This window comes from Anser anser (genome assembly GCF_964211835.1).
Source record: "Anser anser genome assembly, chromosome: 3".
Classification (NCBI taxonomy): domain Eukaryota; kingdom Metazoa; phylum Chordata; class Aves; order Anseriformes; family Anatidae; genus Anser; species Anser anser.
The window spans coordinates 60,089,326-60,102,943 of record NC_139722.1 but is presented as its reverse complement, the minus strand read 5'-3'; the positions used below and the strand labels follow the sequence as shown (position 1 = coordinate 60,102,943).

At 36.8% G+C, this 13,618-nt stretch overlaps 1 protein-coding gene across 2 annotated transcripts in view; it reads right to left on the bottom strand.

Moving 5' to 3' along the window:
• Positions 1-13,618, bottom strand: part of AKAP7 (A-kinase anchoring protein 7) — a 91,584-nt gene that overhangs the window by 61,623 nt on the left and 16,343 nt on the right. For both annotated transcript variants that reach the window (XM_083830699.1, XM_083830698.1), the window contains exon 6: positions 5-117. In XM_083830699.1, coding sequence (XP_083686825.1) covers positions 5-117 — 113 coding nt within the window. The remainder of the gene's footprint in view (positions 1-4; positions 118-13,618) is intronic.

The window sequence follows — 13,618 nt, the reverse complement described above, 5'->3', positions numbered from 1 at the left end:
TCACCTCCTTACGTAGCTGTGTTGATTTTGACAACTTCATGAAAGTCAGATGGGGTTTAAAAGCTCTTCCTTCTCCTGCCAAGATGCCTTTTTCTTGAAATATCTTCTTCATAGTCTCTGAGGTGGGAAGAAAAATATAGAGGAACTCAGATACTAGATGACAGAATGTTTAAAATGTGCAACTGTAGCATGAGTCACAGCCACACCACATTAAAAGCAAAAACAAAAAACAACCAAGAGTACTATCAGGCAGAGAGATCTTCTAGTTAGCTTCAAAGGTGCATATTATTCCAAATGAAAATATTCTTGCATTTGCAGTTAATATGGGTCACAATTTGGCTTTATTAAAATAATGGCAATTAAAAAGCTGTTCATGCTGTCTGCTTTTGCTATCAAATTAGGAATTTCACAATAAAACAGTTCAGGAGTTACTCCCACTGAAAAAAATTTGCAAACTTCAGGAAAACTCTGAGAATATATTGGAAATTTCCCTCTTCAAAAACACTGTTCTGTGGTAAGCTCTACTCTCTGTATTTGGGTAATCTCCCACTTAGACCAAAGGAAATCTGAAATTGGAAGCTATAAAATCTGGTGCTGAGCTGCCACTTACATGGCAGAGTTTGAGGACATATCAAGTATACTGAAGTTGGATGATTTTTCTTATGTTTTCCTTAAGCTTCACTTGCCTTTGAAGCTCACTTCTTATTTTTAAAGTACGCTTTTACCTATCTACAGCAAAGGCCTAAGCAACTCTACTGCATAGACCTAGCTTACTATTTTGCAGCTTATCTGCTCAATACAATATTTCATTTCTTGGAAGTAAATTTCAGTTTCATTTTTGAACTGTTTCTTTTTTTAACTGAAATACTTTACATGAAAAATATCTGCTGTAATTTTGAAAAGAAATGTTTTAGATAAAAATTAATAAAACCTGTGGCAAAAATAATAATGGTAAGTACACTATTTCTGTTACTGAGAAACAGAAAAACTGTAAATCTTTTTCCTTCTTTGCAAATACAGCTTACACTGTTTCTCTAGCTCTAAGTCTAGTTGACTCACGCTGTCCTTGAGCTAAATGCAGAATAAGGAAAAAAATCAATCCTATCACATGAATTTAATCAGCCCTTACTATAATGACGTGTTTGCATTAAAGTGTATTACTTTTTGGCTAGATGTTTCAGCTGTAATGGAAAGAAACCGCATTATTCTCTCGCCTGGAAGGAAATGCGTTACACTGGGAAGTACACAGCGAAGATGGGTGGAAAAAAAAAGGGGTGGCCCAAGGAAGAGGAATTCAGGCATATAAAGTTGGTTAGCCTAAGTCTGCCAGCTCACACTCATGTGACGTGTCGTTCCAGAGTCCTTACTCTTACTTTGTTTTTAATTGCTTCAGTGAGGTATTTGTGAGTTAGTTGGAAATCACACATAAAAAGAGATTTTACAAGTTTGTGCATTACTTCACAACAGAAAAGTTCTAAAAGAATCTCAGAGTATCCTCCTCAGACCTGGAGATCAAAATTCACTTCTTGTTCTCTGCTGCGTACGATGTATAAACCTAGGCTCCACAGCCTACGCAGCTGAGGCTGGGATTTTGAAAAATGCCAAGGAAATCAAAGACCCAAACGGCACTTCCTAGAGAAGCCCACTTGAAGATTCTCTTTCAAATTTCATTCTCCACTTAAAAGATACTGATGTATTTTACAAAGAAAAAAAAAAAAAGTATACCCTTTTCTTTCTACCTCACAGAAAGCTGAAAAGTCAGTAGGATTAAAAACCATGAAGCATGTAGACAATGGTAACAGGATCACATTACCATCACAAACACTGAAAGTGACCTACTAGAAGACAAAATTTTGCCTTTTACCAGTAGAGCAGAATATATAATGCATCAAAACTATTTTGCCTCTCTCTTCTGCCAAACAACAGAAGTCTTAAAACAGTAAAGCTGATATACTTCAATTGAACAGAGACAAAAAGTTATACAGAACTCATGAAGCTCTTTCAGTCCTTCGTTGAAGCTAGTATTAGGCCTCTGCTGGAAAACTGAACAGCTGGGCAGAAGAGAATTTGGTTGTATGACAAAGTGAATTTTCAGCACTGCAACCACCTTCTTCCATAACTAATTCAGGCAAATCCACAATACACTGTTCAAAACACAAGTAACAACACATGCTATAAACAGTCACTTGCCTCCGAGGTAGTCAGTGCATTTAGATCTGTTTTCAGTCTTTTGTTTTTATTTTTCACTCATTTATCATCTACATTTATTTCTTGCAATTATTACTATACTACCCATTAATATACAACACTCTAAGAGTCAGTGGAGTAAACAATCATTTTTTGATTACAACTTTTGTGATAAACATTGAGAAAACAGAGATGAAGAAGAGCACCAACATTTATTGTTTGAGTGCATGGTTTCAAATTCAGCTGCAAGATTCCTCTCGCTGCAGGACATACGTATATGTGGCACGTAACACAGAAGAAGGTGAAGGTGTGATGCAGCCCAAGAGATGAGGCACAAAACTGATCTAGACTTCATTTGCACAAATGATGCAAACCTGTTGTGTTACGTTGGATGTCGTTATGCTTTCCTCTGGTTTTATTCCTCTATTTACAAGATAGGATTATATAAAAGCGCATATACATGCACATATATACACGTGCATATAATATAGAATCACAGGTGGGAAGGGACCTCTGGAGGCCATCTGGTCCAAATCACCCAGAGCAGGGTGCCCAGGACCACGTCCAGGCAGCTTTTGAAGATCTCCCAGGAGGGAGACTCCACAGCCTCTCTGGGCCACCTGCGCCAGTAAAGAAGTGTTTCCTGATGTTCAGCCCAAACCTCCTGGGTTTCAGTTTATGCCCATTTCCTTCCTTCCCCTTTTTCTTCCCCCCCCTCCCTCCCTCCCTCTCCATATGTACGTATATATGTATATACAGGCATCTGTAGATCCACAGATATCTAGATCTATATATCTAGATCTACTGTATATCTATACATATAGGCATGTATGTATAGCTAAATACAGCTTACCTACTTGTTTGTGTCTGCAGGAAACATTTCTAAATTTGCACTAAATCCCCGCTAAACTATTGTGGAGCTGTGCACACAAATGTTATTGAACAACAGATTAACATATCAAAAGAGAAGACTATAAATAAATGTTTGCTGCTTCTTCAAATTGAGATACAGAAGTTCAAATCAAGTCATTTAGTAATGCTGTGCATGTATTTCTATGCTTCAGATGGCCTGCTTATTTTCTGATGTTGGTAGCTGAATAAGTGCTGAAAAAAGTGTTACATTTATTTAAAACTGAAATGATCTGTAACAAACCCATTTTCTGGTCCCTTTCTTTCATTCCCTTAACAGCATCATTTGGGGACTCATCGACTTTGATGTTCCAGCAAAGGATTAGTCTTGTTAAAAAAAAAGTTCATGCTACCGTCTGATACTCTGTCTCATGGATTGTAGCTTTTTTCCCCTAAAAAGCTCAATTCTTTCTGCTACCATGTCTTACGGCCAGCATGTTTTATCTCTCACCTCTGCAATTAACATCTGTAGTGGTGAAGACTGGCACATCTAGAGGTCTCCCCGTAACTCCTTTAAGAGCTCAGTGTCAGACCAGTGGTTTGCCCCAACACATCTCATCATGGGATTTTAAACACAGCAGTTTCAACAGTGTAAAATGATCCTATGGTATATAATGTGTGTTACAGCTGGACAGCAGGGCACCTTCACTTTATATTGCTGAACGGCAACCACATGGCCTGGGTATCTTTGCTTTGTGCTAAATAAACCAACTTTATTTGCTATCTGCTTCTATTCATCTTCCTAAATTCATCTTTTTTCCTACCTGGGAATTCTAGTAAAGAAAACACATAATGAAAAACTGGGAGAAAATAGATAACATGGATTTACAGAGAGATTGTCGTTTTAAATGTGATTGATTTGCACGTGTATGTGTGTCCACACGCTCCTACGGTCATCAGACATAACCTTCTAACACAGCTTTGTCATGGCATAGACTGGCTCAAGAGATTGGCCACAGCTGCTGGCACTACAAATAGCTCCAGTTTTGTAGTATTTGACACTTAAGGAAAGCGTGACATTCTGCTGGTTAAGGTGAGTTACAGACATAACTACCAAAGTGTTCCCCCCCTCAAAGATAAAGAAAACAGAAAGAAATCTGAGGAGATGGGCAATGTGTGTGTGTGCGTCTCAGGGAAGAAACAAAGGGAAACGTTATCCTGAGAGTACAGGAAGGGTAAAAGATAATGCAATGCTATTAATATCCACGCAGCCCTTTGAAGAGGTGGTTACAAGGAGGGTTTTAAAAGAACAGGGGAAGGAAGCATTGATATTGTGGGCAAGAGAAAGCTTACGGGACAGCATGAAAGTCGATTTGAAGACTAAGCAAGTATACGAAGGTTAAACTCCGTGATGGAGATTACCCAAACTGAAGTAAATTAAAAAGGCCAGTTATAAGAATGATAGACAGATTGGTCTTAACAGATAAGGATCTGCCATATTTACCCCAGACTTCAGCATTACTAGCTGGACTGGAAAACAAAACAGAATCTGTGTTTTCCCTCATTAATTTCAGGCTGACCGATGTTTGCAGCTTCAAAGTATACCCTTGAAAAATTAAGGCTATTTTTACATGCTCAATGACTTCCTGGAACAAATTTTTGGACAGCTTTCAGAGCATCTTTCATGCAATTTGAAGTACTCTGCAATACCATTTTGTACGTTATTTTTATAATGTCAAAATTACTGAAATGTCATCTGCATCTCTTACATTGGATGTGGCTGAATCCATTAGACAACTGTTTTCCCATAATTAGACTTGAAATGTGATATATGAAGCTCACTCAGAACAGCTATATACTGGAAAGGCCCAGAACTTAAACAGCCAGATCAATACAGAATGATTCATACAAGATCTGCACATTGAGCAATATTCCACAAGTAAGTAGCAAGTAGCTTTATTTTCCAAGATTTCATTAAATATGAAAAACTACTATGTACACACATTTTCTTCCAGTCTATTAATTTTTGCTTGTACCTCAATTAAAAGATTTAGAATTTAGAAACAGCATTTTGTCTCTTTATTGAAAGATTTCTGACTATACACTCAAAGCTGAAGACAGAGAGGAAGCTAAGCATAGCTAACTTACGATTATAACTTTAGCATGTCAAGTCATGTTCAAATTGTTAAGTTCTTCAGTTGTTTGTTTGTATTTAAGAGTATTTTAAGAGTATAGAGAGTGTTGGCTACCAACTGGCAGAAGTTTGGTTTTTACAAAGAAGCTTTTTAGTTATCCTTACTTTTTGTAATAGTACTGAGCATAACACACAAAGCCTCACAAGGCCCAATATCTAAGCCAGTGAAGAAATCTACACCAACCACTTCAGATGGTAAGATTTTTCAAAACCTCATCTATGAATCACGAGAAGTGAGTACCAAGCGATAAAAAAATTACTTCAGAAATCACTTTATCCTTGGAACATATAGTCAAACACTGCACCAAGCACCAATCTCCCCACCGCCTTACTGCTAAGACCCTTAACAGGGTAAGGAAGGACTGTGTCAGACTGACGAGCGACCCTAGCTACTGTCAGACAAGACCTATTGACTCATGAACAGCTCAGCAATACTCAATCTCTGGAATGGAAAAAAATGGTGGTTAAACCAGGGTCAGTCACTACCTGATGTGCTTTGGTCTCCAGAATATAAGAAAAGGAAGGACCTTATTTCTCTTTTCTCTGTATGAACAGTGGCTATTTTTACTCCCCATCATCCCTAGAATTTCTCCTCAAATATTCATTCAGCTTTGCACTGTGCCAGCAGGCAAACCACAGTCAAGATGATTCCCAATGGTTCTTCATGGTTACTTGGTTATGTATTGTTTAGGCTTTTCTATAGTGAGTTGTCACCATACATGCAACACCACTATCATGTATCAGCAAGCAATATGGTTCTTTCAACCACGTATCATCAATATTTGTGGCTTTTTCTCTTTCACCCCATTGTTACACAAGAGCATAGATTAAAAACGTGTTCATTCATACGGTAGGATCCAAAGAACACCTGGACCAAGCAATCCACACTTTGTGCACAGGTGCCAATGTGTAAGGTAAGCCTTACAAGACAGTGATAGTATGAAGGCTTGAAGTACTAGACTGAAATAGAAACTTATGTCAGATTTCTTGATAAAACTCAATTCTCCACAAAAACATATCGTATTGCTTCATTTTAATAAGGTGTTTATCACAGTGACTGTTATTCTGTGTTTGGTAGTGCAGTACACAAAATAATATAAATGAAAACCCAAAAGCATTTGCTGTCCTTGTTTTCAAGGGACCGTGGGACTCAACATTTTCAGCATTAAAGAACCAATGTGGTGATCACTGAAAGGTATTTTAGAGGAGTGAAGGCAATGAACATCGTGAACAGCACATCCAGTTTCATTAAACAATAGAGCAGTGCTCAGCAGCCTTTACCCAGATAATTGTTTGTGTTCAGGCAACATCAGAGGGATGTTAACAACCAAAACTATCTCACAGTAAACCATCAAGGAGAAATTAATATGCAGATTGAGAGCCTGCCAGTTAGTTTCATATATTCCACAGTTAAAGTGACAATAAAAGTCACAATGACATTAAAGTGCAAAGAAAAGAAACTATGACAAACTGTAGATATTTAAATCTCCCTAGTTTTTAAATAAATTACTTGCAACAACTGAAAACTTTGCTTCCAGTCCCACCTGACTACACAACAGCAAAGCAGAGATTACCTGGTCTGTAAATGCCAACAAACTTCTGGGAGATTAACCTTCTCCTTGCCTTACAAACAGATCCTCCACTCATCCCTGCCAACCTGTCTTCCTTTCCAGTAAAACCTCATTCTTCCCCTGTTAACTGCCCTCTCTGTACCTCCCTGAAAACACCGCTATTATAGAGCCAAATCAAACTGAAAAGACTCTTTTTTTCCATTCTTTCGGCCTCCTTCCACACAGTTGGACCCAAATTTTAAGACCTCGTGTGAAGTATAAGCACCGTAGAGCCGAAGGGCAAGAGAGGCCCAGTGCGGCACCCCAGAGCCAGGCCCCGGCCCGGCCCAATGCTCCTCATACCCACGTCAGCCTCTTCTGCTGGTCACAGCATTCGTAGCCCACTGCAGCTAATGAAGTATTCAGCTCAAGAGCTTATCAGTATTTTGTAACTATTACCTATTGGAAGTACAAACTCTTAATATTAACTGGTGTTAAACTAGGCCTCAATGGTAATTGTTTATCTTCACTAAAATGTTTGTGCCTGTTGCCAGCACTTGTCTGGTCAAGGGACCTAAAACGAAGAAAACTGTTGTGTAGCACAAAGCTTAGTTAGAAAAAGAAGGCATGCGGAAAACTACATAGCATCAAAAGGCATGAACAATGCTCAACACTACCAGCAGGGAGGTGTCTTGGCTCTTGTAATAAAATCAGCAAAAACACTTGTATTTTTCTGATGTTTATATTCATCGCACGATACAGTATATATGTATTTGCTGACACAGATGATTATATTAAGATAGAAAAACGTTGCCAGTTACTTTCAACTTTACAGCATGATTCCCTTTGTGCTGTGGATGAACCGAGTTTCTACACAGACCTACGAAGTTCTGCTGCAGACGCTCACAGGGACTACAACTAACACGGGCACGTGGATTAGAAGAAAATCTAACCCACCACAGCAGGGTATTTCCAATACAATTGTTAGGGATTTGGACTAGCAGCTTTTTGTTCAATTTGTACAAATGAGTTATTTTAATGGAAAATTACAACAGTTTGAGTTTGCAACTTTTACAGAATCACAGAATCATCTAGGTTGGAAGAGACCTCCAAGATCACCGAGTCCAACCTCTGACCTAACACTAACTCTACATCACATGACACGACTTAAGAGTAACTGACAAGAGGCAAAATTCATTTATCTTAGCTTCAGCCATCTGGAACTGAAGTGAACCAAATTAACTGAATTAAACTATTTCTCTAGGCTCTCACCCTAAAACAGATGCTAAATATTGTGGTTACATAATCTTTAAAGAAGTGCATAAACCACCATCCTTGCCAAAACAGGCTGCTTCTCTCTAGCCCCATGCCAGCCACCACTCCTGTCCTTTGTGCTGACAGTCATGCATCTTTTCAGTAAACTGCACTGGGAAACTGAATGGGTTAAAGTTACCTGGCAAAGGACAAATGTTTAATTTAACCACATCTGAATTCACTGTGTGGTTGCAGAAATCCCCAGCACAACGGGGATAAAGGCTGCTTTGGTATGGTGGCAATGCCAACTTAAGCTTGCGTAAAGCTGTAATGTATGTAAAGCAACTGATAGGCAGTGTGACTTGCTCTCCATTTCTCTCTCTAGTAGCAACAGTTAGGAAAACCAATTTAGCGAGATTAGACTAAATGTCATTTTTAGAAAACTACAGTGACTGGAAGTGACTACTTGTCTTCCTTCTGTAATTCTAATTAAAATATTTAATCCAACAAATCAGTATTTATTAAAAAAAAAAAAGAAAGGATCAAAAGCAAATGAAATAGTTATCCACGTAAACAGAAGAGTAACTTGTTCATGGAATGCAGGCTCCCTCTAATGGTCAGAGTATAAACTCCATCGTTCATTCATATAACCAACACTGCAAAGCTTATGGTTAAAAAAAGAAAACGGGATTCACCTGCTTACTTTATCAGCTTCAAAGAGTATTTTTAATGTAATTATCAAAATGAAAATTTAAGCCAAATAATTTGTTATATTTCCCAAATTCACTTAGTATTTCAAATATTCCATAGTATCGAAAAGCACAAGAAATGATTTATTTATTGTTTGAATCACTGTATGTGTACCATTTAGCTCAGGATTTCTAAGAGGTCTTGGACAAAAAGTGCTAAAATAGTTTCCAAACTTCTGACTTAACACTTTAGATCTATAATTGCATTATTTCTAGTACATAATTACAGAATGCTAATGTTTGTTAATGGATTGCTACGGAATAAATCGCAAATCACAACAGAAGATCCGTATTAATGCTGCTTTTCCTTAACTTTTGTCTCCGGCAAACTTTTATTTACATTGGTATTACCAGACATGCACTTACCATTATAATATTTTACCATATCCAGACACTATCAGTATCAAATTTCCATGTAATTTATGGAACTAAGAGTTATCTGACAGAAAGCTAATTTGAACTTAATATATTTTCTAGTGTTATCCATATTTTTCTTTCAACATCCTCACAGAAAACAAAATCACAGGTTAAGTCAGAATTCACTTTAGAGTACAAGAGAAACCATGTATAATTTTGAAGTAGTAGAACAGTGATTCTGTAATAAACTAAGATTAGTTCTTGCCAAAAATCAAACCAACTACATGAGTGATCTCTCTTTACTGCTTCATGGATAACAACAAAATGATTAACAACCTACCAGCAATACTGTATATTTTTTTAATTTCTGTAAGCTTCAGTTTTAAAACTAGTTTTCCAGGGACACAAGTTATATCACAGACAAGCTGTACTAGACAAGAGAATAAATTTTCAACAATTAGTTTATGTCAAACATATACAGCATCACAGCAGTAGGCTGTGAGCAGCACTCATCATACAGATCCTGGTACCAGCATCCCAGCAGCAAAGAGTATCTGGTATTGTCTCTGGTAGCTGTGTCCCTAAAATCATGTATTCAGGACACTACCCACAAAACAGGAATGCTAGGCATATTTTTGACATACGGCCTGTTTTTGAATGAATATATGAAATGTATTACAGAAAACAAACTAAATGGTACATTTTTGCTAATGTGCTTCTTCACATTAGAATGTATTTATTATTTCAAGTACAGTTCAGAAAGTACTACATGGTATATAAGCGGAGGAGCAGTGCAGCAAAATACAATCTCTAATATACAAGGAAAACAACTATAGATGAAATATGTGATCATTTTTATTGGACTCATTTTGCTGATAACATAAGCATTAAAAAATATCCATTGTTGGGCCCATGCAACCTGTCAGATGAAGCATCCAATACATCCAAACCAGCAAAAGGTAACATTACCAGTCCCAGAAGTTAAAATAACAAAAAAATACTCATCCACTCTTTTCAATGGCTATAATACAAACTAAAGGTCAACAACTATGATTGGAATACAGTGACTGTATTAGAGAGGGAAAGAGCATATTCCAAAAATAGGGCACACTCAAACAAAAGATATCAGAGTGAAGAAAATGTAGAAAAACATCGAAGAAAAAACATTCCTATTATAAATTCTGTCAATAAGCTGTGTCAGGATTTTTCTTTATATTTCAGACCTTGAAAGCCTCACTAGGACTTGAAAAACAACACTAAGATCACAAAATTCCAACTAAACACAAACTCAGAAAATATGTGGAACATACTCAGATTTAATTCAAGACATTGTGTTCTAGACATTCTGAACTCAAAAACATGCAAGAGTATAACAGAGCACAGTTCTACGATGACAGAACACAATTTTAGCACTTGTAGATAAAAGTTCACACAGGTGAGCCTAAGAAGAATCAATCCAGATCAAACAAAACGCATGCCACAAATACATAGAAATGCTAAAAAAGAGAAAAAATATTTAAGTAATTATAAGCTGCAGAATGAAGGAAAAAAGAAATGTTAGGAAATTAGATTTTAATAACAAAGGGGGGTGGGGGAGACAATGGTTCCTAAGATTAGAGTCTAAAGCAGAAAGTGTGGTGTCTAGAAATGATGGTTAAAAAGAACGCCAAGCTAAGAAAAGTGACATGAAAAACATACAGGGAAAACAACAAAAGAGGAACTAATATAGGAGGAGAAAAATTGAAGCTGGTATATCACAGAATCAAACGTGGGTTTATCCTTCTAAAAGCCCTCTATAAGCTGTATAATCATGTCCAGGAGAAAAATGACAAGAAAATTCAGATTTTCCATAGTCATAAGGAAAGGCTGTGTTAGGTGTTTCCAAGGTGTTTCCACTTCAGAAGGAGAGAAGCAGAGCACTCAAACTGTGATAAGACAATTCATACAAAAAAAGTCATATACTATGTGCAGCATGAAGCTGAATGAACAAATGCACATTCAGTAAAATAAGAGCTTCCAAGTAGAAAGAGAATTAAAGCTTACCAGAATTTTTAAAACTCCGCCAACTTATCTTCAAAGTGTTATAAAAATGATACACTAAAAATTCTTTCATAAGTATGCAAAATTGTACCATCAGATCTCTGGATCCTTAAATTTGAGAGAAAATGATTAATATCCTTTCATGCCATCTACAAAGCAATACTGTTAAGTGGAGACAAATAATAGTTTCATTTAATGTACTTGCAACTTCCTGCGCAAGTACTAAAAACACTTCCTGACAGCCAAAAAAAAAAGGATGCCTCAGCTCTAGCATCCATATGGTATGTTACTACATTTTGAAAGTTCCACAATTTTTTTATTTTTTTTTTTTTAAAAGGCAAGATGATTCTTGCTGCATGTGAAGGATCATGTAAAATGTCACTTTGCCTCAAGGAATTTAGCCTTTTTTTTTTTTTTTTTTCAGAAAACAGTTATTTAGCACAATTGTGAACTCACTTTTTTTTTTTTAGTAGCTGTATGCTTAGTGTCTGTATAGTCAACTAGAAAAGGTTGAACAGTAAGGAAAGTAGGTTCATTACACTAGATGCTTTGTGATTTGCCTCATATTCAAGCCTACTGTTTTGTTACAATAATGTCAATACAAATTGCTGTTTGCTGTAAACGTTAGGAAAAGTTCAAGAAGTTCTTTTCTCACAGTAAGTAGTTCTACTATATTGTGTAAGTGTTATAAAACTCAACCATGAAATATAACAGACGAATAACCTGCAAACCAGGATCGCCCTTTTTCCAGTTCGGGAAAATTCTGTGCGTAGCAAGACACAGACTTCTCATTCAGTTTCTACTGCATCTTTCTATCTTGCTCTCTGATTCTCCATAGTAAGAGGGATAATATTTTAGACAATCACAGTCTGCCAGCCTAAAATTCCCTGCACTCTACCCATAACATCTGATTTCATTTCATTCATAAAGGCAGAGGAAGGATGATTACAATGCATTTCCCTTCTTATCATACCTAGTTCTCATTTATACACAAAGGAGGTGGTTACTATTGGAGATGAAAAATTGAAAAATACCATTTTTATTATACGTCTACCCTCCACTGACCACAAGAAAATCCTAATTTCTGATGACATTTTTACTTTTTTCCTAATTTGTGGATGTGATTGGAAAAAATGTATACATCATTATTTAAATTTTGCAGGATTTTAAAAACATTCAGATCAACGCTGTTATAATTCCATCTTTTCCAAAATACACTACCCATAGTAGGAGTTTTGGCCACTAGGGGACTGTCCGCTAATGCTTTGTAAAAACTGCTTGCAAAGTAAACGTGCTGTAATTAGCCCTGTAAGTGCATCATTATGCTAAAGGAACTATATATGTGATACATTTGGGAGATGGGGGGACCCTAATGACTCCCATTTGCCTCATCAGTTTTGAAGAGTTCACAGAGATTCTTTTGTTTAATATTATTTACTATTTTAAATCACACTACCTTGAAGGAACAAGCCCTTTCCTGCGAAGTGCTCTGTGTGGGGTGCCTTCGCTTATCAATTAAATTGCTTATCCTTGCCGGGCTATGCAGTAGTAAATGATAAAACAGTCTTGTGAGCTACAGGATCAAAATCACTCTTACCCACAGATTTGGTTCTGTGGTGTAATGGGCAGCACTCTGGACTTTGAATCCAGTGATCTGAGTTCAAGCCTCAGCAGAACCTGTGGGGATGTTTCCCTTTAGCCCAGGGAAAGTGGTTCAGTCACCACCCCTGGAGGTCTTTAAAAGACGTTCAGATTTAGAGCTTAGTGATATGGTTTAGTGGAGGACTTGTTAGTGTTAGGTCAGAGGTTGGCGTAGATGATCTTGGAGGTCTCTTCCAACCTGGATGATTCTGTGATATATGTGTATTAACAATTTATCTATTTAACCAGGTTACTTATCTTAAAGTCTTTCCAATTCAGTCTTAATGAAGACATAGACTGAAAACATTTAGTGCGTTTACTTTCCTCCTCCATTTTTCCAATAATTTAACATGCAACTAAACTAACTTTTGAAAAACTTGTATAATACTTGATATCCAGTGATCATAAACCTGAAAACTTTTTCCTGGCTTAAGTATCAACATATAGCTGAATTTGCTTTCACAAAATATAGGCTACCTGTTATGAAATAATACCAGCACTTCCAAGAAAGCAACAAAAGATATTTTGAAATCAGCAGCAATTGAGAAGTTACAGTTCTGACAGCCAGTAAAGAAATGTTAGGAGAGAATATGCTAAGTCATATCCATTTAACACTTTTGGCCATTTTACCATTTTCTTCTGGTAATGTTCAGCTCCCTACCCTGTTTCAGAATCAAATCTGGATGAAACAAATGTCATTGTATAAGTCTACAAATTAAAAGACAGTCCTAAGGCAAGAAACACTCCATTCAGTTGGCAAAAGTAAGCACTAAAATAATAAACGTTTTTACTAAAGA